Source organism: Oryza glaberrima, chromosome 10 (assembly GCF_000147395.1).
Source record: "Oryza glaberrima chromosome 10, OglaRS2, whole genome shotgun sequence".
NCBI classification, from domain to species: Eukaryota; Viridiplantae; Streptophyta; class Magnoliopsida; order Poales; family Poaceae; genus Oryza; species Oryza glaberrima.
The window spans coordinates 18,648,163-18,671,757 of NC_068335.1; the positions used below are offsets into that span (position 1 = coordinate 18,648,163).

The 23,595-nt window shown below is 43.9% G+C and overlaps 4 protein-coding genes and 1 pseudogene across 4 annotated transcripts; 1 reads left to right on the plus strand and 4 right to left on the minus strand.

The window, feature by feature from the left end:
- The first annotated feature begins 515 nt into the window (after window positions 1–515).
- LOC127785642 (uncharacterized) lies at window positions 516–1,183 on the plus strand. Its single transcript, XM_052313043.1, has one exon. It carries the CDS (start codon window positions 686–688, stop codon window positions 950–952), a length of 267 nt encoding a protein of 88 aa, XP_052169003.1. The 5' UTR covers window positions 516–685; the 3' UTR covers window positions 953–1,183.
- A 6,426-nt stretch (window positions 1,184–7,609) lies between these two features.
- On the minus strand, window positions 7,610–10,686 carry LOC127752719 (glutamyl-tRNA reductase, chloroplastic). The gene is made up of 3 exons (XM_052278115.1): window positions 10,178–10,686; window positions 8,978–9,219; window positions 7,610–8,842 (listed from the first exon to the last, which is right to left on the minus strand). The coding sequence occupies exons 1-3, from the start codon at window positions 10,401–10,403 to the stop codon at window positions 7,709–7,711; spliced, it is 1,602 nt and encodes a 533-aa protein (XP_052134075.1). The 5' UTR covers window positions 10,404–10,686; the 3' UTR covers window positions 7,610–7,708.
- A 3,949-nt stretch (window positions 10,687–14,635) lies between these two features.
- Window positions 14,636–17,002, minus strand: LOC127753354 (membrane steroid-binding protein 2). The gene is made up of 3 exons (XM_052278832.1): window positions 16,786–17,002; window positions 16,425–16,707; window positions 14,636–15,211 (listed from the first exon to the last, which is right to left on the minus strand). The coding sequence occupies exons 1-3, from the start codon at window positions 16,958–16,960 to the stop codon at window positions 14,872–14,874; spliced, it is 798 nt and encodes a 265-aa protein (XP_052134792.1). The 5' UTR covers window positions 16,961–17,002; the 3' UTR covers window positions 14,636–14,871.
- A 345-nt stretch (window positions 17,003–17,347) lies between these two features.
- Window positions 17,348–17,533, minus strand: LOC127753565 (U2 spliceosomal RNA; annotated as a pseudogene).
- A 2,290-nt stretch (window positions 17,534–19,823) lies between these two features.
- On the minus strand, window positions 19,824–22,109 carry LOC127753012 (membrane steroid-binding protein 1). The gene is made up of 2 exons (XM_052278465.1): window positions 21,674–22,109; window positions 19,824–20,415 (listed from the first exon to the last, which is right to left on the minus strand). Exons 1-2 carry the CDS (start codon window positions 21,985–21,987, stop codon window positions 20,034–20,036), a joined length of 696 nt encoding a protein of 231 aa, XP_052134425.1. The 5' UTR covers window positions 21,988–22,109; the 3' UTR covers window positions 19,824–20,033.
- Window positions 22,110–23,595: the final 1,486 nt, after the last annotated feature.

The window sequence follows — 23,595 nt, forward strand, 5'->3', positions numbered from 1 at the left end:
ATTTTTGCTTTGCTATTTGTTTATGATGTACCCCTTACTAGATTCTTTATTTTCGGGGAAATACTTTTGCCTTGTTTTTTTTCTCATATCATCTGAAATGTTATAAAAAAAATTAAAAATTAACAAGATATATTAATATGCTTTAAATTTGAAATCTACAAACTACAACATAAAAAAAAATATGACTATATGGACATGTATACTGGTTAGAGTTTGATTTATTGTTTTTTAACTTAAGGATATCAAATTTGAAATTAAAGCTTGTCATTTTTTTTAAAAAATAATTATGTAGATACATATGAGGACAGGGAGACCACTCGAAAGATTATGATCCATTTTTATTGTTTTCTCAAAATATCAACAAAATTTGATCCAACATGCTTGTGGAGGTACATGCAACATAATAAGTTTTATTTATTTATTTATATTATTTAGACATCATATTAACCACTCCTATTCTTTTGAAGAAGAAAAAAAAATCACATGCCTCGAAGGTCTCAAAATCCGACATTCGCTTTCCCTTTCCCAACTTCCCAACCTCCTTCGCCAACTTTAGGACAACAGCCAAAACGAACTGTTCCAGGAAAACCAAAGGCAAAAACGAGAGAAAAATAGCCACCACGAACCCTTCCTCCCCCACTGTCTCCCACTTTTTCACGTTTTCCGGCGAGCGCGGCGGCTAGCCATGGATGGCGTCGGCGGCGGCGGCGGCATCCTGTCGTACGAGAAGCTGGAGGGGTACGCGATCTGGGTCGGGGCCAGCGTGGCGTCGGCCTTCTTCGCGTCCATGGAGAGCTGCTCCTGCATCCACGTCCACACCGCCGACGACGAGGGCGACGACTACGACCCCGAGGAGGCCAAGGACCGCCCCCTCATGCTCTCCCGCCCCCAGGCCCTCCCCGAGTACTACTACGACCGATCCGCCTCCTCCGCCTCCTTCGCCAAGATGTGATCTCATCTGCTGCTCCCTTCTCTGATCCGCTTCTTGATTAGTTTCTGCGTGTTCGTGTGATCTGTGGATGCGTGTGGTTCAATTGGCGTTCTTTCGGTGGGGGGCTTTCAAGAAACCATCGTCCCTGCATTGTGCGGTGTGTTTGTGTTCATAAAGTGTGTGACTCGAATAGCTTATGGATTTGTAATTGTAATTCTCTTGAGTTTTTTTTTTGGGTTCATCTGTTCTGTACCTGATTCCTGATTTGGTCGTATAAAGCATCTTGTTCTATAGATTTGTGGGATTCCTTCAGATTTCAGATACGTAAATCATGCCAGCTTCAAGTTTGTGGCAAGGAAAATTTGATCCGGTTTGAGGTGATCATTTTACAGGGTTGCTTTGCTGGCTTTGCACAAGAAACGCTGCATTGCTGACGCAGATCCTGGATGCATCGAAATGCTGGCACTAGTTTCTGATGGGGGAAGAAGATCTTTGGGAGGAAGAGGAATGCAGCTACCTTTTCAGTGTCATATGCGGAATTCTTTGCTCCAATGTTTTTGTGGTAGTTGTAAACGAAAGAGATTGAATTGGGCGATTTGCCCTTGGATTTCCATTTGATGTACCTGGTAATTTTCAGATCTAGAACCAAGGCAATCTATCCGTTTGTACATGTAAAGTGAAATTTTCATGTCCTGGCTTCTCAAATTTGAGTGAAAATGATCTGCTAGCTTGTCCATCCAAATTACAGATCCCTGCCAACTGACAGGATGACATTTTTGAAGTTGAGCAACTATTGTATGGCTAAAATTGCTAGTAATATATTTTGATCTCTGCAAATGCAGTTCTTGGAATTGTAAAACCTTTCTGCCTTGATGCTACAATTAAAGAAAAATCAACGGCAGAAAATCACTACAAGCTCAATCCACAAAAACTTTCTGCAAGAACACAACGAGAGTCCAGTTCCCATCTCACAAGGACCGAGTTTTGTGCGAAGTGCTCCAAGGACAAGGCCTGTTGATTATTGTGAAACAGAAGCCCAAAGCCCAACCATCCTCACAAATCCACGAAGGCCACGAGCTAACCAAAAAACAAACCTCTCAGAGTCAGAGGAAGCTGACAAACATGTCACTCCACTCGAGTTTAGTACCACCTCGCCAATTCAGTAAGCTCCACACCAGCTTAAATACTCACTCCCCACCCGCTCTCTCGCCGAGCCAAGTAGCGATGGCTTGTCACCCGAGCGGGGGCTATAAGGTGGTGCGGATGCCTGGTCGTTTGCGCTTGTGCCTGGTCCTGTGGTTCGTTCAGTGCGGCCCGCCCGGTTCCAAGTTGCGTAGCGTGTATTGGGCGCCCTGGCGAAAGCTAGAGCGTCCCTGCACCTAGAGTGGCGGGTATTGCGTGAGGCTGGTTTCACAGAGCAGCGAGTACCGCCCGCTTCCAACGGTGGAAGGATAACGGGCCGCTGTAGCCCTGGCCCGCTTCCGGCCCATGTGCCTTCCATGGCAGACCACCATCTTTTTTTTTTTCACCCTTTTTTTTTGGTCCAGTTTTGTCAAGAACAGTGGGGTACTACAGACTGGTTTACTGTACAAGGTTACAAAATAAAAGGAAGCAAACCAACTCCAAGCTTGCAACTTTTTAACTATTTGCTTCCTGTCCTATATGCAACTAGGATAATGCAATTGTGGAAAAACACATCAATTAACAGGCCTATACTATATGCAACTCCAAGTTTGCTTACTCGTGCTATTGCATGTACTTTTTTCATTCACAAACAAGGGTGAAAAGCCAAACTCGTTGTTCAATGTTCAGCATTCTTCTTATCTGCATACACTGCTAGAGCTACAATTAACGCATCTGCATGTGCTTGGCCAGCAGAGGAAATTCAGCAAGAAGAAACCTCATCGATTATGCAGAGGATTCGAGCCTTGAGGCACTGGCCTGTCGGAAGCTTCATACGCCGGGCTAGGAGCACTGACAAAAGGCCGTCCTCTTGTTCTTGGCAACTCGTAGAGCTGCTCCTCTGAAGACGCCTCTGAGTGATCGTCTTCTTTGTCCTCCATAACTCTCCTTCCATGGCTGAAACCAGCAAGCTCTGCAAGAAAGAAGCATGCCAAGAAGAAGGTGACCAGCATGCCCCGTCGTATCGACGGCGGCAGCAGCAGCAGCTTCATGTATGTGAGAAGATTTGGGAGCAGAGTAAGAAGAAGCTGGAAAGGAGGTCAAGAAGATGGAACTGGATGGAGTGAGGTCCAACTCTCCAAGGCCAATCATGGATTGATTTTTAAGTTGAAGGTTCTGTTTCATGGCTCATGTGCGCTAGTGTCCACAGTTTTTTTCTATTCGGGAGCTGGTTGTCCTGGTTCTGAGCTTTGGATTTATCTAATAATGAACAGTTGAATACATATTGGATTTGTCTAATGCAAAATGCGTCTTCATGTGGATCGGCTGCGTGACTCATCGTATGATTGATTTTGTTAGAGTTGGTGAATAGAGTTATTAGAGTATAGACTGTAGAATGGTGAGTTTGGATGGCAGCCGAATTGCAATTTGGAATCTGAATGTTTGACTGAACATTCGGATCTTGGAGATCCGTACTTTGCCTGCATGGTTTTATCGACAAAACTTTTCTTTAATTTGGAAGGTGAAAAACAAAGAGTGCATTACTGAGGATGCGATCTTGGTAAATGTTTCAAATTCACAGCACCTAAACTCTCCACTGTAAGAAAAATAAAATCTTTGTAAAAGTTTCAGACTTGGAAGGTGGCATTGTGCTATATATGGACCAGGCAGAAAGGTTTCAGACTTTTCTTGAATTCTGAATATTGTTTTCAGAAAACTGCCTGAAAATCGCTTCACGTGCTTCCAAGTCAAATAGCACCACACTTACAGTAACAGCCTAACTTGTTTGATGTGTCACGAATGACAATACATTGCTAGCTATTTTCAGCACCTTTATGTGCTGTGATCTCTCACTTGAACCTTGATGATATGCGCTAGTTGTCCTACTGACAAAAATATATTTTTCCTTGCTTATGTCATTTTCATTGCAATATTTTCCTTACTAAAATACGTGGAGCGGCAGAAAAAAGAAGCCTTCTTCCATTTGATTTCTTTAATCTATCATCTACCACCAACCTGACTAAACAATGACATGCATTTGGATGATATATGAGTAGTCCTGCTTTGAAGTTCTAAACTCTGAGCTGCCATGAAGACTTTGGGATCCACAATTTTGAAGTTCTGATAACTTGGATTGTACTGCCTAAATCATCAATTATCAGTACATTGTTCTTATCTCTGAAGTCTGAACATATTCTTTTCAGAAAATTGACAAAGAACACAACTGCACTGAAAACTTTGACTTGTATCCTATATTATTCTAGTAAATACATTTGCATATATTTTCAATAACATTTTCGTCCTGCGCACCACAAACCAGAAAGACTTTACCCTTTTCAGAGTTTACTATAAGTAAAAAGAACCAAATGTTACATTCTTCACTCTTCACACTAAAATACTTACATACACACATATGTACCTTTTACTCCTACTACTCTACAAGATCTAATTTACACCACTCAATGAAGTGAAAATTCACTCAGTGTGGCTAATTGACTGCAATTAAACTGTAGCATATCTCCTTGAAAAGGCAGCAGAGAAGAAGCTGGCTCAGCTGAAGCTGCTGATCAGTTGTGCAGTGGATTTGGTCCCTGAGGCACCAATCTCTTGGAAACAGCATGCATGCTTCTGTACTCATCGCCAACGTGATGTCCTGAAGCTGAAGGAGGAACCTGCAACCTTGACATGTATCCGCCTTTCGCCGGCGGCGAGCCGCCGACGACCGCCATGGCATCGAGGTCCGGGATGATCCTCCGGCCATAGCTGACGCCGGCCATATCCGTCAGTAGAAGAGCAGCAGTAACTAGCATCACCATTACCCTGGATTTTCTTGATCTCAACATGGTCTCAGCAATTCAAGAAAGTGTTTCACCTAGCAAGAGGAACAAGAACAGCTGAGCAATGAAGAGAGGAGGAGATCTGGGGGCAAAAAGTTCTAACGAAAATGTGTGTTGCTTTTCTGCTTTTATAGTGACAAGGCAAATGGATCTTTCACCAAGTCACCAAGAAAGCTCTCCCAAGTCCAAGTGCACTGTAAGAAGTAAATGCAAGGACCTCCTTGGCACCGACTTGGACTTATGCTGCCCACCATTGTGACAAGATTGACCTCCTATAATTTTTTTTTCTGGAACTAAGATCATTATATTTCAAATGATCCGGCTTGTGGAGAAAAAAACAAGCTACAGAGTTTTTCTCCTATAATAATTTAAGAGTAAATTGCACTTAGCACCCGGTGTAGTGTAGCTTGTTTTACTTTGCACCCAGTTAATTACATACTTTCACTTTACACATAGAGTGTATCTAAATAAGTTTTATTTTGCATCAAGTTGCTTCATATAATTGAAGATAAATCTTATAAAATATTAATACAACTCATGAGTTTTCATAAAAGTTGTATTCATATTTTATAATAACTCATGCATAATTTTCTGAAATTTCATAATAGTTTTTATAGGTTTGATGCTGCATCTGGATATTAATTGAATCTCATATCAATAGGCAATAGCCTCTAGTGTAAAGTGAAAGTACATGATAAATCTGGTGCAAAGTGAAACAAGGTGTGCTTTACCGGAGCAAGGTGCAATTACGCATAGTATTGAATTAATCTAGGTGTCAAGCAATGATCAATGCATGAACTTCAGTTAAGAACAGTTCGTAGACCAATCCACTGATGGAGGACACATGGCCATTAAATATCTCTGTAATTGGAGAGAGTTGGGCTAGAAATTGTAGAGTTAGGGATTAGCTAGGATTTAGCAGCAGAAGTTAGACAGCCTAGCTGATCACCATGCATGATGTACAATTGTGTACAGTGTGCTAGTACAAGAGATGCACTGTTCTGTTCAAGATGTCAAGACTCAAGAAGTCTCTGAGGAGTGCAGAAGACAACAAGTTTTCAGTGATGGCATCCATAATTTGTTAGGCACAAGAGCCTGACTCATGCAATCCGCCATCTCATCACTTATGAAGTCTTCATCAGTGATGACTCATCATACTTTGATCACCACTCATTATACATGTTGAATGTGTTTTTTTTTTAATTTCAACGTATAAAGTGTCTGTAAAAAAATTAGCTTCCGATTTTTTAATACATGTTGTTGGTTTGTTACTACGCTGTTTTGAATAATATTCTTTTCATATATGCTAAATTTACTTGAGATTTAAATAAGGTGGGTTTTATGCCAGAAATCATAATATGCGTGATTTCCTGCAAGTTTTTTTTTAAAGAAAATACTCTAAGGGTCTTGTTTTCTGCAACTTTAATCATAGAACATGCAGCTTTCTAAAATATACTTCTAAAAACATTATCAGAAAAAAAAATAATAGTAGCATCTACAGAAGAACATAAATATTACAGAAAAAAAGGCTCGTTAATTCGATCCAGGTTTGGGGTAAAAAAGAAAAAAAAAATCCTCGCCGGCCATTGCTCGTACGCGACGCGATGGGCGAAAGCGATGGTGTGTCCCAGCCAGCCGGCGGCGCGTCAAAGGGTTCACATTGATCCGCCGCGAGAGCTCCTCACTTCGCCGTCGTGAACAGAGCGAGACCGACGGCGACGGCGACGCGCGGAAGAGGTTTCTCGCCTGAGCTGAGTGGGCCGGGCCGGGCCGGCTACTCATCCCGAGGAAAGAATTAGAGGTTTACGGCCCGCCGGCCAGGCCCGGTTCGGTGAGACTGGGTGTAGATTCCAGCCCACGGCGCGCGTCGCTGTTCCGGCCAGCTTAAAATAATAATAATACTTGGTACGGTCTTCAAAAATATTTTTTTTTATAATTTCCCATATACTATAAAGTTTATTGCAACAAAATTATAACCATCTTAAAGTAAATTTAAATGTCAATTATATTAATTTTAGCAAATAAAATTTAATTTATATTATAATAATTGTTGGTCAAATGTTTTTAAAATTGAATCTTGGAATATGTGCACGCCTTATATTATGGGATAGAGGGAGTAATTTTTAACTACGAATCTATACATAGCGTATTAGAATTTTGGTTTTTTTTGGACCAAGGGTGTACTACGTACTAGTCGTGTTTGAATTTTGAGTTTCCAAGATACAGATTCTGATGGTTTTTATACAAATCGGGCTCCACTGTATTCACTGTGCACTAACTACGAAAAATTACGAGAATTAATTGTTAGCTCTAGTATGTGGTTTGTTGTGTAATTCTGAAAAGCCAGTTCAGCACAAAACGAAGCCTGAGGAGCACAAATTCCCTTAAGATTCGCTGCAGAGTGCAGGCAATCAACATGGACAAACAGCTGAACACTAGGGGAAGTGTTAATAATCAACAATTTTACATACACGATCTGACATAACTGTACAAAAATGATATAAGCTCACAAAACAACAGCTTCAAAGGCTGATGAACTTCTGATTTTATTTCACCAACAGCGTGTATATAATATCTTCGGAATGGAGCTCTTGCCACAGCAGATGCAGTAATTTACAAACAAGGCATTTTCCTAGTTATCTCTAGCAGCAGCCATGGCGCTAATTCACGAGACAATTTGACCAACTCAGCGAGGGCTCAGTAAGCAAAGGCTCAAGAGAGAGAGAAAAAAAAATTGGAATTAGAATGTGTGGACAGATATGGTAGTAGTATACATAGTAGATACACGGGCTGAAAAAAAAAAATCTCTTCTTCAATCTCAGTTCTGGGACTTCTCCACCTTCGCCTTGATCTTCTGCTCAATGATCGCCTTCTCGGTGTCGAGGCTGAACATCCTGTTGAGGGCGTGCATGTTCTCCAGCGTCTCATCGAGGGTGCGGCTGTCGCTGCCGTCACATCTCAGGTGCTGCAATGGGCCGTGGAGAAGCTTGTTCACGATGCCGGTGCTGAGCTCCTCGATGGATCTTCTCATCTTCTTGGTGAGGGCGTCTTCGCCGATCTTCTGGAGGCACTTCTCAAGCTCCGAAGCCCTGATCCTGTCGGCGTAGGACCTCAGCTTCTTGATAGTCGGAACAGTCTCCAGCGAGTCCCTCCATGCCTCGAACCGTTTCAATTCTTGGGTGATGATTGTTTGGGCCTCCATTGCTTTCCTAAGCCGGTCCTCCTTGTTGGCTTCCACAACCTCTTTCAAGTCATCGACGTTGTATACTCGCGCATGGCCAACTTCAGACACACAGGCGCTGACATTTCTGGGGACGGATATGTCGACAAAGAGTCGAACACCACCCATAGCATCAGAAATAGCGGGAAGCGCCTCTGCGTGCTCCTTTGTGAACAATGGGGTTTCAGATGCCGTGCTTGTGAACACGACATCAGCTTCGGCAGCGGCTTCATACATCTCTGTAAGAGGCCTGTACACAATCTCGATGTCTTTCATCTCTTCGCGGATGGCATCCACCCTTTCCACTGAACGGTTCACCACAACAACTTTCTTGCATCCCTTGGCAATCAAATGTTTAACCACCAACTTTCCCATCTTGCCAGCACCAATCAACAGCATCCTAGCAGATAGGCATTCCGACTTTGGAAGCTTCATCAAGGCCAATTCAACTGCAGCTGAACTGACAGAGACAGCACCTGATGATATGTTAGTCTCGCAGCGGACACGCTTTCCAGCAGTGATTGCATCCTTGAACATCCTATCGATGTTCTTTCCCAAGCCTCCACTGTTTTGCCCACTTCTGACAACTTGTTTAACTTGAGCAAGGATTTGCCCTTCTCCAAGAACCAAAGAGTCAAGCCCAGCAGATACCTCAAACAGATGGCGTGTGGCATCACTGTCACGCAACATGAATAGATGCTCCCTGAGCTCAGAGGCAGGGATTCCACTTTTCTGTTGAAAAAAAAAGCAGCAGAGGAATTAGAACCATCTAAGACAAACCGCGTTCTTCAGTCACAGAAAAAGGGAAAAGACGAGAAAAAAAGACTATGGACAGAACAAATGAGCATTTGATGAAACAATCCTTACCTTTGACATCCAGTCTACCACTTCTCTAATCCCACGGTTCCACGATAAAGCTACCACATAGATTTCCATTCTATTGCAGGTACTAAGAACAGCAGCCTCTTCAATATGATTCAGACTGGTGAGTTCTGAGATAGCACGGGGCCATAGTTCCTCTGCAACAGCAAGTTTCTCACGCATCTCCACTGGTGCAGTGTGTACACTGAGGCCTATTACCGCTATGCTACTTCTTTCCTTCATGTACCCTGATAGTGAAAGAAAAAATTGTCAAATACTGCAAGAAGTAAACATGTAAAAAATTGTACTAAAAGGATGAAACTAAAAATCGATGGCGCATCACAAAACGTTTTCAATCAATAGTTGCACATGGATACTTTTTTTTCTTTTGGGTGTATCCTGTGTTTACATTATGAGTGTAATGGTTGCAAATCTGGAATACCTACTTTTTGCAGTAATTACTAATTACATAGGGTTACAACCTCAAATTCCCAAACAATTGACCAAAACAAGATAGAGTGGAACCTTTTTCCATGCAACATACTTGGCCAATAGCTAATAATAAAACAAAATACAACTACGACGTGTTCTTTTCATCTTTATGTATTTGAAAATTTGGCATCTTGCAGTAATAGTAACCAGTTTGTTGAACTACTATTATTCGGTTACTTACTATGAAAAGCTCTTTGCCATAATAAAAAAAGCCATTTCGTGTATTACTACTACAGGTCTACAACTAACCCACAAAAAAACAAGTTGGCATGTGCTTTCTCCCTGCAATTCACTGGAGAACAGCAAAAAATAATAATTCCTTTGGGTTAGCGTGTAAGTTCGTCATCTCCAATGCTAATTCGCTCTAATGCCAAGATAGCTCACAAATTGCCTCTTCTTTTCTCTCTCAAATTACTTAGCCGGTTAAACGTATAGGTAGTAAACAAAATTCGCTTAGCAGAAAACCTGCAGAAATAGTTCATACAAATCAAAGCAAATCTAGAAAAGAGCAATGCGACATCCCAAATCTTTTCCTTTTCTTCTCCATACACAACCTACCTATTGACTAATTGACATGCTCAAATATGAACTAGCAGTAATCAAAGCACCAAAACACGAAGAAAAACGCAAAGATTTTCACAGCTGTCGCATCAACGCCGGCGAGCTCGAAGCGGGAAGAAAAGGAGGGGCTAGGGACGCGAAGAGGATACTCACGGTCGGCGGAGATCTTGAACTGCTCGAGCGCGGCGACGCTGGCGGCCTTGGCCACCGCCTGCGCCTCCACGCTGGCGTCGCACCGCACCACCACGCCGGACCGCCTCCGCCCGCCGGCGGCGACCCTCGCGCACGCGCCGCCGCCCGCCGCCGACGACCCCGCCCGCGTCTTCGCGGCGGCGAACGCGCCCCCGGCGGCCGTCGCTGACGTCGTGCTCGCCATCATCAGATCAAGAAAGCACCAGCACCAGCACCACCGCAACTTCTCCTCCTCACAAAACCAAAACCAGATCAATGGCGGCGCGCCGCGCCCCCAAGAACCGTGGATATATGGACCAATCCAAGAAACACGAGCAGAGAGGAGAGGAGAAAAATCTCGGGGGCGAGCTTTTCTCCCTCCCCTCCCGCGGCGCGCGAGCTGCGAAGCTTGTGTGGATTGGTGATGCGGGGATTGGTGTTCTTGGCTTGGTCAAGAGGAGGAAAAGGTTGGAGCTTTGGAGCGAGAGGTTATGGGGGGATGAAGAGGAGGGGTGGTTGGGCCATGGCGTGTGGGGCCCACGCAACAGTGGGATGCATTGGCTCGGTCTACTGCCGGCTCTGAATTTTTCTATTGCAAAATTAGTTTTGTTCAGAGGCCCCTGTGTTAGGGGGGAATTTGTAACTTTGTCTCAAGCTCTTGTGAATCTCTTGTTTTTCTTTCTTCTTTTAAGTATGTGTTAAATTCTTTCATCAGGAGTTCTATGAAGAGATTTCTTTCACCAGGAGATTGATCAAATTTGGTTAGAAGTTTATTGTCTTGATTGGATTCAGATGATATCACGTTCCAGCATGTCACTGTTTGTCATAAGTTTTTACAATAAAAATTTCCGAGAAAATTTAGCGGCATGTGGGAACTAGGAAAGATTGAACTTATCGTATTTTGCTTTAAGTTTTTATCTTATGGGTCCCCAAAGAGCGAAATGCGAGTAAATACTCATTACGTTGTGACCTCACCTTCACATTCAAATTTGGGATGTGTTTAGTTCACACCAAAATTGGAAGTTTGGTTAAAATTGGAACGGTGTGACATAAAAGTTGGAAGTTTGTGTGTGTAGGAAAGTTTTGATGTGATGGAAAAGTTGGAAGTTTGAAGAAAAACTTTGGAACTAAACACGGTGTTGTAAAAGAAAAAAAGGAGCAAGAATTGGACCTCCCCCAAATTTCCAAAAACTACAAGCCCCAAAAATAAAAGGTGACTATCCCAAGATTTCCAAAATGCTTATGAATCCCATGGCCATGTTGGGTTTGGTGGGGGGTGGGGGGAAGGGATGAGAGGGTAGGGGGAGTGTGGTGGCCTCTGGCATCTGATTGGCTGCAGCTGCCACATTCTATCCTCTACCCTTATCTCTCTCTTCGCTTTTTCTCATCTCTGAAAGAAAACCCATTCGCGAATTGCAGCCATCAAATTTTGAGCATGCGAGGTGGGCACACGCAGCTCCCATGGCCTCCGCACGTCCACCTCCTGTGGCCGACGGCCCCAGCGTGTCGACGTGGTGGCCACACTCTCCTGACCTTGTGGGCCCACATGTCGGTCAAGGGTCTCATGCTGATTTTGGAAAACGTGGTGGTTTATCAATGTATAATTAATTAAGTATAAATAATTTTAAATTATATTAATATATTTTTTGAAACAACTTTTGTTATATTTTTTTTTGAAAAATACAATGTTTAGTAGCATGAAAAACGTGTATGCGAGAAAAGAGAAAGGTGAATTGGGAAAGAGAAGAATATAACTCATCCTTAGGCTTGGAAAAAAAAGGATAAGTCATAATTTATGATTAGTTGAGCATTAACTAGTATTATAAACTATAGAAATAGATTTATTTATTTATTTCAAAAATATGTAAAAAATATCATGAAATACATCTTTTAACAGTTCGGAAATCGTGGTAGAGGGATTGATTCCAACCCCATTTAAGAACTCGGTTTAAGTATCATGGTTTCATTTTATTTTGTAATTGCTTGGGTCTATTTTGGATTTCTTTAATCATGTTGAAGATGAGTACTAATCGATAATAATGCGACGCATATTCGAAGATTTTGAGGCACGACAAGCTATGAATCATTCTCTAAAATTTACTAATACCCAAGTGGTTTTGCTTTAGCAAAATGGTTTTTGATAAACAAATGGAGCGTTTCTCTCTCTGATGAGAGCAAAGAACACGGTTGCATCTTTGCAATGTTCCTTTCTCGCGCCGTTGCTATTGGACTCACATTTTGGAACATGTACAAAATAGCGATTTGTTTGTTTGGCATATTTCTACACTACTAGTATTATTTGGTACTCCATGAACTTCGTCATAGTGTGCGTGGAAATGGCGACATCAAGCCAAAGCTCCCGTCATTGCCGGCCATGGAAGAACCATCCTGCAAAAATGTAGTTTCCCTTTCGAAATTAACATTGCAGCATTGCCCTGTTTGTTCAGTGTCGGGGAGAAAGTTGTTCAACATGCAGTATTCAGGCTGAGTTTAGTTCCAAACTTTTTTAAAAAAAACTTTCAACATTTTCATCGTATCAAAACTTTTCTACACACACAAACTTTTAACTTTTCCGTCACATCGTTACAATTTTAACTAAACTTTCAATTTTGACGCGAAATAAACACACTCTCAGTAAGTTTTTAAAAAAAGGAGTATTCAGTCTGCATTATTTTTTAAAATTTATTCTTGCCTTTGCTTTAAAGAAACTATATTACTTCTGAACTTAATTAATTAGAGGTAATCTAGTTGGGATCTAATGGTACCAATGATTGTAAGAACTGAGCGGTGATTATGAATACACTCCTTTTTAAGAACAAAGAATATTTCAGTTAGACAGGACTGAGATTGCATCAATTGCATGCATGAACCGTAGTTGACCGGGAAACATTCTCAAAAAGAAATGAGGAGCATCAAAGGTGGCAGCTCAGTTTACACACTGCAGATTAGAAGAACCAGAGTTGAACCTTCCTAAACAATACTAATTTTCTATGGCGTTTGACATCGTGCTGGTGTGTATACGGCTGTTTTCCTGCACGTTTTAGTTGGACGCTTAATCTGTCAAAGCTGGGATCTTATGTGCACAATGACTCATTCTCTGCTACTTGCTGGCTGCTTACGATGCGACCGTTTCAAGCAAACAAAGGAGATGATCATGCCACAGAAGATCCCTACTCGTCAACAAGACTCTTCCGTGTGGTGAGTGGGTGACCTGGTGAGGCTTGGCTTTGACTGCAATTTTGCTAAATCTTTTATTCTTAGGTTACCTGAAGACTTCACATGGCAAAACATCTTACATCCATCTTTCAATTCAGAAAAAAAAAGGAGGAAAAATCTTACATCTGTTACTGCTACGTAATTGTGTTGTAGTGGTAACAAGTAACAACCTTGCACGGTTGATGGCTATTAACTGTTAGAAGAAGGCCATGCTGGTGCCTAGAACAACAAAAGTATTTTAAGCGTGTTAGAAAACATATATGTCTGGGCATCAGCAGATAACATGTTTGACATCGGATTTCATCAGTGGCTACGCGCTCGTCTGTCCGCATATCTTGCAATATCTCTTTGTTCTATTTTAACGGAGCGTTTGCTTTTATTTCTTGTAAAAACAGGGTTGTAATATCTCCTATCATTTAATTTAATCTACCATGTTTCTAAAAAAAAAGAAGACATACTTAATTTGTGCGAGTGTTGTGTGCTCCAATAGTACTTCCTCAAAGGCTCAAAGAAAACAGAAGTTCAGAATTTTGCTGTTGGAAGTAGCTTCCTCTGTCCTTACCTGTCACACTGATCATGAAAAAGGTGGTTAGAACATGAAAAAGTTGACACTTTGGGAGTTAGGAAAAAGGTATAAATTCAACTTCTTGTTCCTATGCAGCTGAACAATCCTGGTGCATTTTGCTGACGAAAGTAGTTGACTCCCTGAAGTAGGGCATGATACAAGCAGTGATGAGATAAACAAAAAGGCAGCTTCAGGTTGGTCTCATGCGCTGTCCACCTATCCCTGAGAAAATATTTGTTTTATTGTCGGTTGTTTCTTTGTTGAGCAATCTTTTATTTTTGTGTTCTTGAAGCTCATTTGAATATATTAGTTGTGCTTCTAGATCTCATGCCAAGGTGTGTTACGCAAGAAAACATCTATGTCATGTTCATGGAATGGATTGTTCGATGCCAGCTAGGTACAAGATAATATGCTTAGCAATTAAGCATTACTAAAATAAATTGCAATAGAGATTATGTATCTTCTGCCCTTTACAATCTTAAAATAAATTGTGATAGAAACCACCAATCCACCATCAGAAACCAGAGAATGAAATACCTGTGCTGGATGAATAATTTACTCATTGCGCCTAAGTTCCTTGCCTAGTTTGGCACTGGTTGCTTTGATTTTTCCTCTGCATTCTTGTAGCATTGTAACCAAGAAAAGGGGATCTGTGGGCAGGTAGAAATATGAAATTATTGACGAACAGGACAGCCAACTAATAACATGGCATTACGGCAACATATCCTTGAGTATTGACAAAGGGAAATCGACAGCAGTAATGCAGTATCTTCTTGTAATCTACACCTATAGACACATGAATTCATGAAACATCATTCTGCGATTATTTGTCTTGAATTCTTGATGCGTGAAGTTAGCTGCTAGAAGGCAATTCAGTTTTCAACTCCTGAAGCCTTCATGGATCATCACTACCGACTTCCATTTCTTCCTCATATAGTAATTGATTAGACATCTTAGCAGTCAGGATGCTGTCTTCACCATCGACAGCTGCCTCCTCTATTGCATCGGCAGTGCTATCGCCACCCTGTTCTACGAGCACCTTTTTTATGGTTCCAACCTTCACGTACTTGCTGCTGAACTTGTACTCCCAGTCCTGAAGGGCACTGAGTTCAAGTAAACTTAGGCCAGATATATCATCAGTCAGATCTTGTGGCTCAAAGGACATCTTCGCCAACGCCCTACTGGCATCTTTACCAGCAAACAATGCATATGGTCCACCAGGTCCATAGAACAATCTGCACAGAGAAAATCATTTAGTTACGAAGGTTATGTGCAGTAAACACAATATGAGGCAAAGACAATATTACTGAAAGTTTGAATTGAGGAAGATAACAAAATGCCCTGGGAGTGCGGATAACTGGATATGGATTTTGTAATCGTAAGCAAGAAAAACACTATTGTAGGGAACATTATAAGTAGGTGATTTGGAGAAACGTAGGCATATGCATAAGTTCCAGAGAATGGCACAAGGTGTAGTGGTAGAAGAGCTACCAGCGCTACCACCAGGCCTGAGTTCAATCCCAGGCTTCTCACCCTCTCTTCTTAATACTATATTGATATTAAAGCTCCTCCTTTGATATCCAGCATTTTTTCATGCGTAAGTTCCAAACTTTCAGCAGACCTCATGAGGAACCAAATGTAGGTTATAAATAATACTCTATTTTTATCATAGGAAATGTTGTTCTTACAAATATACAGTATTTCCACATGCATAAATCCCAACTGAGAAGTTAGTATTAGGCTTCTAGACTTTTATTGAGGCATATGTTACTGCATGCTGTAGCACACAAAATCAGATAGCAGGCATACTTAACAGCGAATAGTGGTGATCTATAAGAACAACAACAGACTTTAGTCCCATGGCGAGCTGATCACTGATGATCTAAGCACACAATCAGATAACATGTGCACATTGATAACAGCATATGAACAATAATTTTGTCATATGAATATGCAGTTTATTTTGAGAAATCTAAAATTGATCTTATATTCATTTCCAGGACTGAAGGATACGAACATCAAACATTTAAGCCTTGTTCGGCTAATCCCTCCCACAAGGGGATTCAAGGGGAATCGGAGGGGATTTATTCCACAACTATTGAGAGGTGGAATTAATCCCCTCCAATCCCTCCATCGTGGGGATTAACCGAACAAGCCCTTTGCCGATTAGCATTCAGATTGATCCTGATTCGACTCTACTTGCCTGTTAGTCTATTATTCTTAAAACCATGTCATCTTCACAAACACAACGAATAGAATAGCATAGATGTAGTCACCAAATTAAATGAATTGCACTTCATTTCTGTAGCTGATTCCACTCGTCAGTGAACTAAGTTGAATAATCTATCACAAATACACAATTCAGCTTTGGTTTTTGAAACTAGAAACATAGTAGCAGAAAAGCTTTAAAACGAGGGTTTACAGAAGCTAGGGCTTAACGAAAGCGACCTGCTCTGGGAGACGTCATAGATCTGCCCCTTGATCGCCATGAGCAGCGGCTTCTCGGGGTCGGACCCGTCGTACTGCAGCAACTCCTCCGCCGTGATCTCCCCCACCTGCACCGGCTCCGGAGGCGGCGGGGCCTCCTCGCTGGGCTCCTCCCGGGGCCTCGCCGGCGGAGGAGGCGGCGCGAGGAGACTGGACCCCACCTTGTAGACCACCGCCGCGCCGGCCACCGCGGCGATCACCGCCACCGGCGACGCGCTCCTCGCCGCCGCCCACAGCTCCGCCACTGCCACGGCCACGGCCACCGTCAGATTTTTCCAAGCGAAAAAAATCCCCGCGCGAGACGAGGAGGAACATATCTTACCCTTCTTCGAGATCATCCCACCGCTTACAGGCCCAGCGCTGCATCGCACGACGCCGCCGCCGCGCAGAGGCCGACCAGGGAGGTAGACGGAGGAGGCGGCGCGCCGCCGCGCGGCGGCCGGCGACGCGACGACGACGACGGCTGGGCGAGCGCAAGCAGCGGAGCAAGTCGCCATTTCGAGACGAGGCTCTTACCAAACACACCTCTCGTTTGTTTGTTGTTCAATATAAACTGGAACCAAAATCACTCGCGGTTTGGACAAATAAATCTTAAAATCACTCACTGAAAAGTCAAGTAAAAAATTCGTCAATGATTTCATTCCTAGTCAGTTTAATTTGGTCAATGATTAAACCAAATACACACCTCTCGTTTGTTTGTTTTTCAATATAAACTGGAACCAAAATAACTCAGTTTGGACAAATAAATCTTAAAATCATTCACTGAAAAGTCAAGTCAAGTCAAAAATTTATCAATGATTTCACTCCTAGTCAGTTTAATTCGGTCAATGATTAAACCAAATTAACATGAGCAAAAGCTTAAAAAATTTAAACTAGAGATTTAGTTGGGGTGCGCCGGGCCAAGGCAGCAGGGCAAAGCCAGGGCTCGCCCAGTAGCGAGCTACCGTGGTGGACCCTCCCCCACAAAAATATTAATTTAATATCTATGGACATATAGCCCACATATCAGATATTAAACTGATAATAACAGAAACTACACTTGATCTTAGCCAAAAGACCGAGAAAGGTATGCTTTGTGATTTGGTATCGGGTCGCGTTATATACAGCGCCTCCGGCTCCCCTCTACCGTGGCTGGGCAAGGTGGTACTAAACAATTCTGTTTTGGAAAAAGTATACCGAAGGTCTCTCAACTTGTTATCGGGATAAAAAACGTCCTCGAAACACAAAACCAGATATGCAGGGTCCCTTAACTATACAAAATCAGTCACCCGAGATCCTTCGGTGATTTTGACCCTGGTTTTGATCTAGGTGGCAGCTAAGTAAGCGTGGAACCCACATGTCAGGTGACACGTCGTCACCTCTCTTTTCCTCTTTCTCTCCCTTCCTCCTCTCTCTGTCTTCTCTGTGCGGGCGAGGTGGGGCGCGTCGACGACCAAGCTCCACCGCCGCACCCGACAACGACGACGACAACGCACAGGCGCGAGGCTGGGCGGAGAAGGGGCGACGGGCACCAGCCGCAGCGTCAGCCTCTGCCTCCACCTACGTCGCCGCACCCGACAACGATACACGCGTGCGAGCCCGGGTGGAAAAGGGGCGGCGGCTAGCGGAGTGGCGGCGGGCACCAGCCGCAGCGTCAGCCACCGAGGCCTTCGTGAGGAGGGCAACGACGGTGGAGGACGACGCCACTGCTGCCGACAAGGCCGAGAGGCGCGGAGGCGGGGGCAGGAACGGCGGGGGAAGGAGTCGTGGGCGGTGGGGGAGGAGTCATGGGCGGCGGGGGCAGGAGCGGCGCGCGGCCGGCGGAGGAGCGGCGGGGAGATGAGCCGCGGCCGGCGGGGGAGATATCCCCTCCATCGTCACGTCGTGCGGAGAGGCCGAGGGAGTGCAGGAACTCGACACGCTCGAGGGAGTGTAGGAACTCGAAGCGCTCGCGCATGACGTCAACGGTGGCGGGGAGCTCGAGGCCGGCGAGCTCGCCTGGGTCGACGCCGAGCGAGGCGAGGAACGCGTCGACGTTGGCGTGGCGGGCGGCGTAGCCACGCTCCATGTCGAGGAGGCTAGGGCGCACGTAGAAGGAGGAGGAGGAGGAGGGGGGAGAGGCGGGGGCTGGGCCGGGGCTTGGCATGGGTGGGTCCCCGGGAGCGGCCGACGCGGGGTGGGGAGGAGGCGGATGTGGAGGCGGTGAGACAGAGGAGCTTGCAGAGGTGGGGGGATGGGGGGAGAGACCAATTGCACGTCGGGGCCGACATGGTCCTAGCACTCCTCGCCGGGTTCCCCTTCATCGCCGCACCGACGTTGCTACAAGATCGTGGTTGGGCCCTCGGTGACGACGGCGAGAGCTCCCCTGCTCCCACGTCATCGTCGCCGCCGCTGCCTTGCTCCCCTGCTCCCGCGTCGTCGTCGCCGTCACCGCCACCGCCGCCACGTCGCCGGACCTCCTCTCCCGCGTCGCCCAGTCGGTCTCCTTGCCATCCGTCGGCTGGCGGCACCGGCTTGCCAAGAGCACCAAACCAGAAGAGAGAGAGAGAGAGAGAGAGAGGAGAAAGAGAGGGGAGAGGGTGATGATGTGGCTAGCTGACATGTGGGGTCCATGTGGGTCCCACGCTGACTCAGCTGCCACGTCAGACAAAACTAGGTTGAAAACCACCGAGGGACCTCGGGTGACCGGTTTTATATAGTTGAGAGACCTCGCATATATGGTTTTGCGGTTGGAGGACGTTTTTGTATCTCGATGACAAGTTGAGGGACCTTTGGTGCACTTTTTCCTTCTGTTTTTACTCCGTTCGGCCCAAGACTAGCACTGGGTCAGGCCCAGGAACACCGGTGCAGGAAGCCCAAGCGAGTAAGCGACGTGACCTATGTTGTTTTGCCAAGTGTATTTCATATTCTAAAAGAATTGGCCTTTCCAGATTGTCTGAAAAACAGAAGAATTCTAAACAGATGGGAGAAAGCTAGTACTCCATTCGACAATGACTCAACAGGTTGAAATTACTGCAAATATGGGTTCTAGGTCTTTCAAAGTGACCGGCAAACAGTAGTTTTGAAATCGACTGGGATACTGCAGCCCGTTCATATAGAATTATGCAGTACGGTCTCAGTTCCAACATCGTGCTTGGAACGCTCTTGGTCTCACCCATCAATTGGAAATCTGCATCACATGTTCTTGACAAAATATGGTATCAGCTACCCACGTGATTAAGCCCTTGAAAACATGTGTTTGACATTTTGACTAAGCTGAACCTTTGCATGTCAGGCATCACATCAGTAGAAACTGATTCAGTTAGAGGTCATGCTTATGGGATGTGTTGCCGCGCAAATCATGATTCACCTGCAAATGCACAATACTAAAACTTAAAAAGGTTTTAAAAAGGCAGCTATATTATTCACCCATAGTTATTAACAGAGACTTAACAAAAGGGGAATAAACCCCAGGTGATCTCATGTCTAATACTCCCAGTAACAACTAATAATAATAAGCACTAGCACCTCCAGCTCCAGGTCCTATGTGCTAGTGCAGATTGCACATCCAATTACACAAATTATTGCTGCAATGGGGATTACTGGAGTGTTCTAACTTTCTTTGGCGCCTTCATCAGGTGCAGCAGCGGCAACAGCATCCTCCTTTTCTTTTACTTCCTCCGAGCTTACCTCCCTCGGCTTCTCTTCGGTTGCTGGCGCCTTCTCTGGCTCAGCGGCAGCGGCGGTTTCAGTTGTTTCTGGTGAAGTGCTTGGGGCACCATCTTCAACAGGGACGGTCTTCTTGACGGTACCGACCTTCACGTACTTGCCCATAAACTTGTACTCCCAGTCCTGCAATGCGTCGAGTTCAAATGGGCCAAGACCAGAGATGTCACCGGTCAAATCCTGGGGCTCGAAGGACATCTTAGCGAGTGCTCTGCTGGCATCTTTGCCAGCGAATAGCGCATAAGGTCCACCAGGTCCATAGAACATCCTGCATATGGCCGTCAAAATGTGAATAGTTATTAGAAACACAGTTAAAAAATATTTAAGTATCCACTTTCAAAACAGAATATTAGGGGCAATGCAACAATTCCTAACACAAATAAACATGCATATCCTGAGACTATGAATATATTATGTAGACATCATGTAGCACAATCCCTCACCTAAAAAGCCACAACTGTCCATGTGTTTTGAATGGGAAACAGTGTAGCAAAGAAATGATTGTCATTGGAAAAGTATAAGCAATAATGTAAGTTAAAGCTTCCAAGCAATAGATCCAAGATATCCAAAATTAATATTATCATCTACCCACAAATATAGGTGCACCACCAGCAACTGCATCTTGCATAGCAAAGGATAAAGAGAACTCATATATTATCTTGTAGCATTATTGAACTTCTATATTAAAAAAAACTAAGATCAGCAAACAACTTTATCTAATTCTTTCAGACTTTCAGTCCAGAGTACCTACTACCCAGCATAAAGAACAGGACATTCCTTTTCAACTCCCCATGAGACGGATCATCACATATTAACAGCAATGACTAATTATTAAGCATTTGTAAATAAGAAGTCATGAGGTAACACTATGAAACATTAGGCAACTGATGTCAGGAGTATATGTTATGTTCAATGACCTAGCACAAAAAGTCATCACTTGCTACTCGGTCCGGAATCTTGGTGAGCCCAAAATTCAAACCTAACTTGATTGCTGTCATTTTCTGCACGATTTTTATTCGCTTATTTCTTTTTTCTCCCCAGTTTGTATCTGATTTTCTTCACCTTCTATTATCAGTACTGCCATGAATTGAGACGTTTCTCCAGATTGGTTAACTGTCGACTATTCAAGTATCTAGAGGGTTTGGGCTAGTTTGCATTCTCCCAACATAATCTACTGAATCATTCCACCATTGCAAACAAATTCTGAACAAAAATGACACACCTGAAACCTGCTAAATCTTAGGGTGATGATAACTACACACATCAGAAACTTTATGATTCGAACAAACCTCAATTTTTCTCACCTGAAGCACTGCAGAATCGAAAAGGGTAGGTACTATGGTTTACATCTGTGAAAAGTATTTTATTTTCTTTCTTTTCAAAAAGAAGTGTCCTTTTGGGGGCAGAATCGATTACCCAATTGACAGACTACAGTAGAAACATGCAACCACCTCCCAAATCGAAAGCATCATCACAGCGATCACAAAGGAAAAAAGGATATGATTTCGGAGACGTAAGGAACGGACCTGCTCTGCGTGACGTCATAGATCTGGCCCTTGATGGCCATGAGGAGGGGCTTCTTGGGATCGGACCCGTCGTACTGGCGGAGCTCCTCCTCGGAGACCTCCCCGAGCTGCACGGGCGGCGGGAGCGGCTCCGCCTCGGGCTCGTCCCTCGGCCGCGGCGGCGGCGGGGGCGGCCCCGCGAAGATCCCCGACACGACGTGGTACAGCGCCGCCGCCACCGCCACGGCGGTGAAGAACGCCGCCGGCGACAGCCCCGTGTACGCCACGATCGCCTGCTTCAGCGTCTCCCACAGCTCCGCCACCGCCGCCGCCATCGCTCGCCGCCGACGAGCTCCTCCTCCTCCTCTCGCCTCCTCGGGTTTGGGGCTTTTGGGGATGAGGGGTATTATGGTCTTTTCACAGCTTCGAGGTCTCGACGAGGGAGGAGGCGAACGAGGCGAAGAAATATCTGAGGTTTTTATATACAGCGCGGCGTTGGCGCGGGAGAGGTGGTGACTGACGTGTGGGGCCAGGACAGTCGGGCCCATCTGTCAGTGAGGGCGGAAGTCTCGAGGCGATGGCTTATTGGTGTACGAGTCGGGGGTCCCAGGTGTAATTGGGATTCAGGTGGGCTGTGTTTAGGGTCAGTGTTGTAAATTTTGCAATTTTGTGAAGATGAGACGTCCTTTTCCTTGTAGGATTATATTTTTTTTCAGTTTGTATTAAAAAAATATTATATTTTCAATTGCTTGGAATTCTATAATAGAGGCGTAAATGCATAAAGTATGGGCCCTGATAGTGATTGATAACTATTGTTTTGCCTTTCAATTGTACTCTTAATGTGTAGTTTCTTTTTGAGATAATAGAAGTAGGAGTATTATTTCCGGTTTCTAATCGGTTACATTAATCCTTTTGTCACGGAAAAAAACAAGGTGTTGAGAGTTATTTTCAACAATGATTTTATTGGTAAAAAAAGAAAGCATAGCTAATAGTATGCATTCAAACTTTAAAAGTTCACTCTTAAAAAATATAGGGACTATAAAAAACATCGTATGCTTTCAGGTTATTTTGATATAGACTGAAGGTCTGTTTAGCAGAGCTTGAGCTCCATCTCTACCTCTTTTGAAGCTAAAGCCTAACCAAACAGGTTCTGCTCCATTCAAAATAGGAGTGGAACTAGTTGGAGTACTCTCACAAATAAACTAGAAAGGTGAATTTATATTTATGCTGCTCCATAACTCCACTAACTTTGCTCTTAAAGCCAATTTTAAAAGTAGAAGCCCTACCAAATAGCTCATCTCTATTTTACAACCCTTGTCCAATGTCCGAATAAAAAACAATGGAGTATTTATGCTAAGAAGACCAAATTATTGGGAGAGGAGTTTCTCCCTCCATGGGGCAGCGGTACCGCAGTTTTGCCTCTCTTTTTTCTCTTTTCTTTTCCTGCCTGGGTTCTTCTCGATCCTTCAGAGAGAGAGAGAGAGAGAGAGAGAAGGGGAGGGGATCTTTTAGTGTTGGGTTATTAGATTAGTATGCAACGCACAAATATATACTTTTTGCACATAATGACTGGTATCATGTCAATTATGTATGGTTTCACAGGGATAATCAATCACTCAATCCTAAATAAAGGCATAAACAACAATTTCGTTGACTCGACTCTCAGATAATAAAGCAAAGCAAGCAGATTCCGTTCTGAAACAAAATAACGCAGGAGAAAAATCAAGACCCCCAACAATTCAGGACAGTCTGATATCATCTCAGTTATGTAGTATCACAGGGATAATCAATCATTCAATCCACAAAGGCATAAACAACAACTTCGTTGACTAGCCTGACATAAAGGCATAAGCAAGCAGGAGACATGCTGCCCGCTAATGCAGATTCCGTTCTGAACAAAACAAATGCACCAAAAAAAAGAAAAAAAAAGATCCCAAACAATC

Bases quoted from the DNA above. Each gene is read 5' to 3' on its own strand.
- LOC127785642 (XM_052313043.1), top strand. From the start codon at position 686: ATGGATGGCGTCGGCGGCGGCGGCGGCATCCTGTCGTACGAGAAGCTG.
- LOC127752719 (XM_052278115.1), bottom strand. From the start codon at position 10,403: ATGATGGCGAGCACGACGTCAGCGACGGCCGCCGGGGGCGCGTTCGCC. The intron at 9,220-10,177 runs GTGAGTATCCTC...TTTCACTATCAG, and splicing joins GTTCAAGATCTCCGCCGACC to GGTACATGAAGGAAAGAAGT. The intron at 8,843-8,977 runs GTAAGGATTGTT...TTTTTTCAACAG, and splicing joins TGGTAGACTGGATGTCAAAG to AAAAGTGGAATCCCTGCCTC.
- LOC127753354 (XM_052278832.1), bottom strand. From the start codon at position 16,960: ATGGCGACTTGCTCCGCTGCTTGCGCTCGCCCAGCCGTCGTCGTCGTC. The intron at 16,708-16,785 runs GTAAGATATGTT...TGGCCGTGGCAG, and splicing joins TGGGATGATCTCGAAGAAGG to TGGCGGAGCTGTGGGCGGCG. The intron at 15,212-16,424 runs GTCGCTTTCGTT...TTCTCTGTGCAG, and splicing joins TATGACGTCTCCCAGAGCAG to ATTGTTCTATGGACCTGGTG.
- LOC127753012 (XM_052278465.1), bottom strand. From the start codon at position 21,987: ATGGCGGCGGCGGTGGCGGAGCTGTGGGAGACGCTGAAGCAGGCGATC. The intron at 20,416-21,673 runs GTCCGTTCCTTA...GGCCATATGCAG, and splicing joins TATGACGTCACGCAGAGCAG to GATGTTCTATGGACCTGGTG.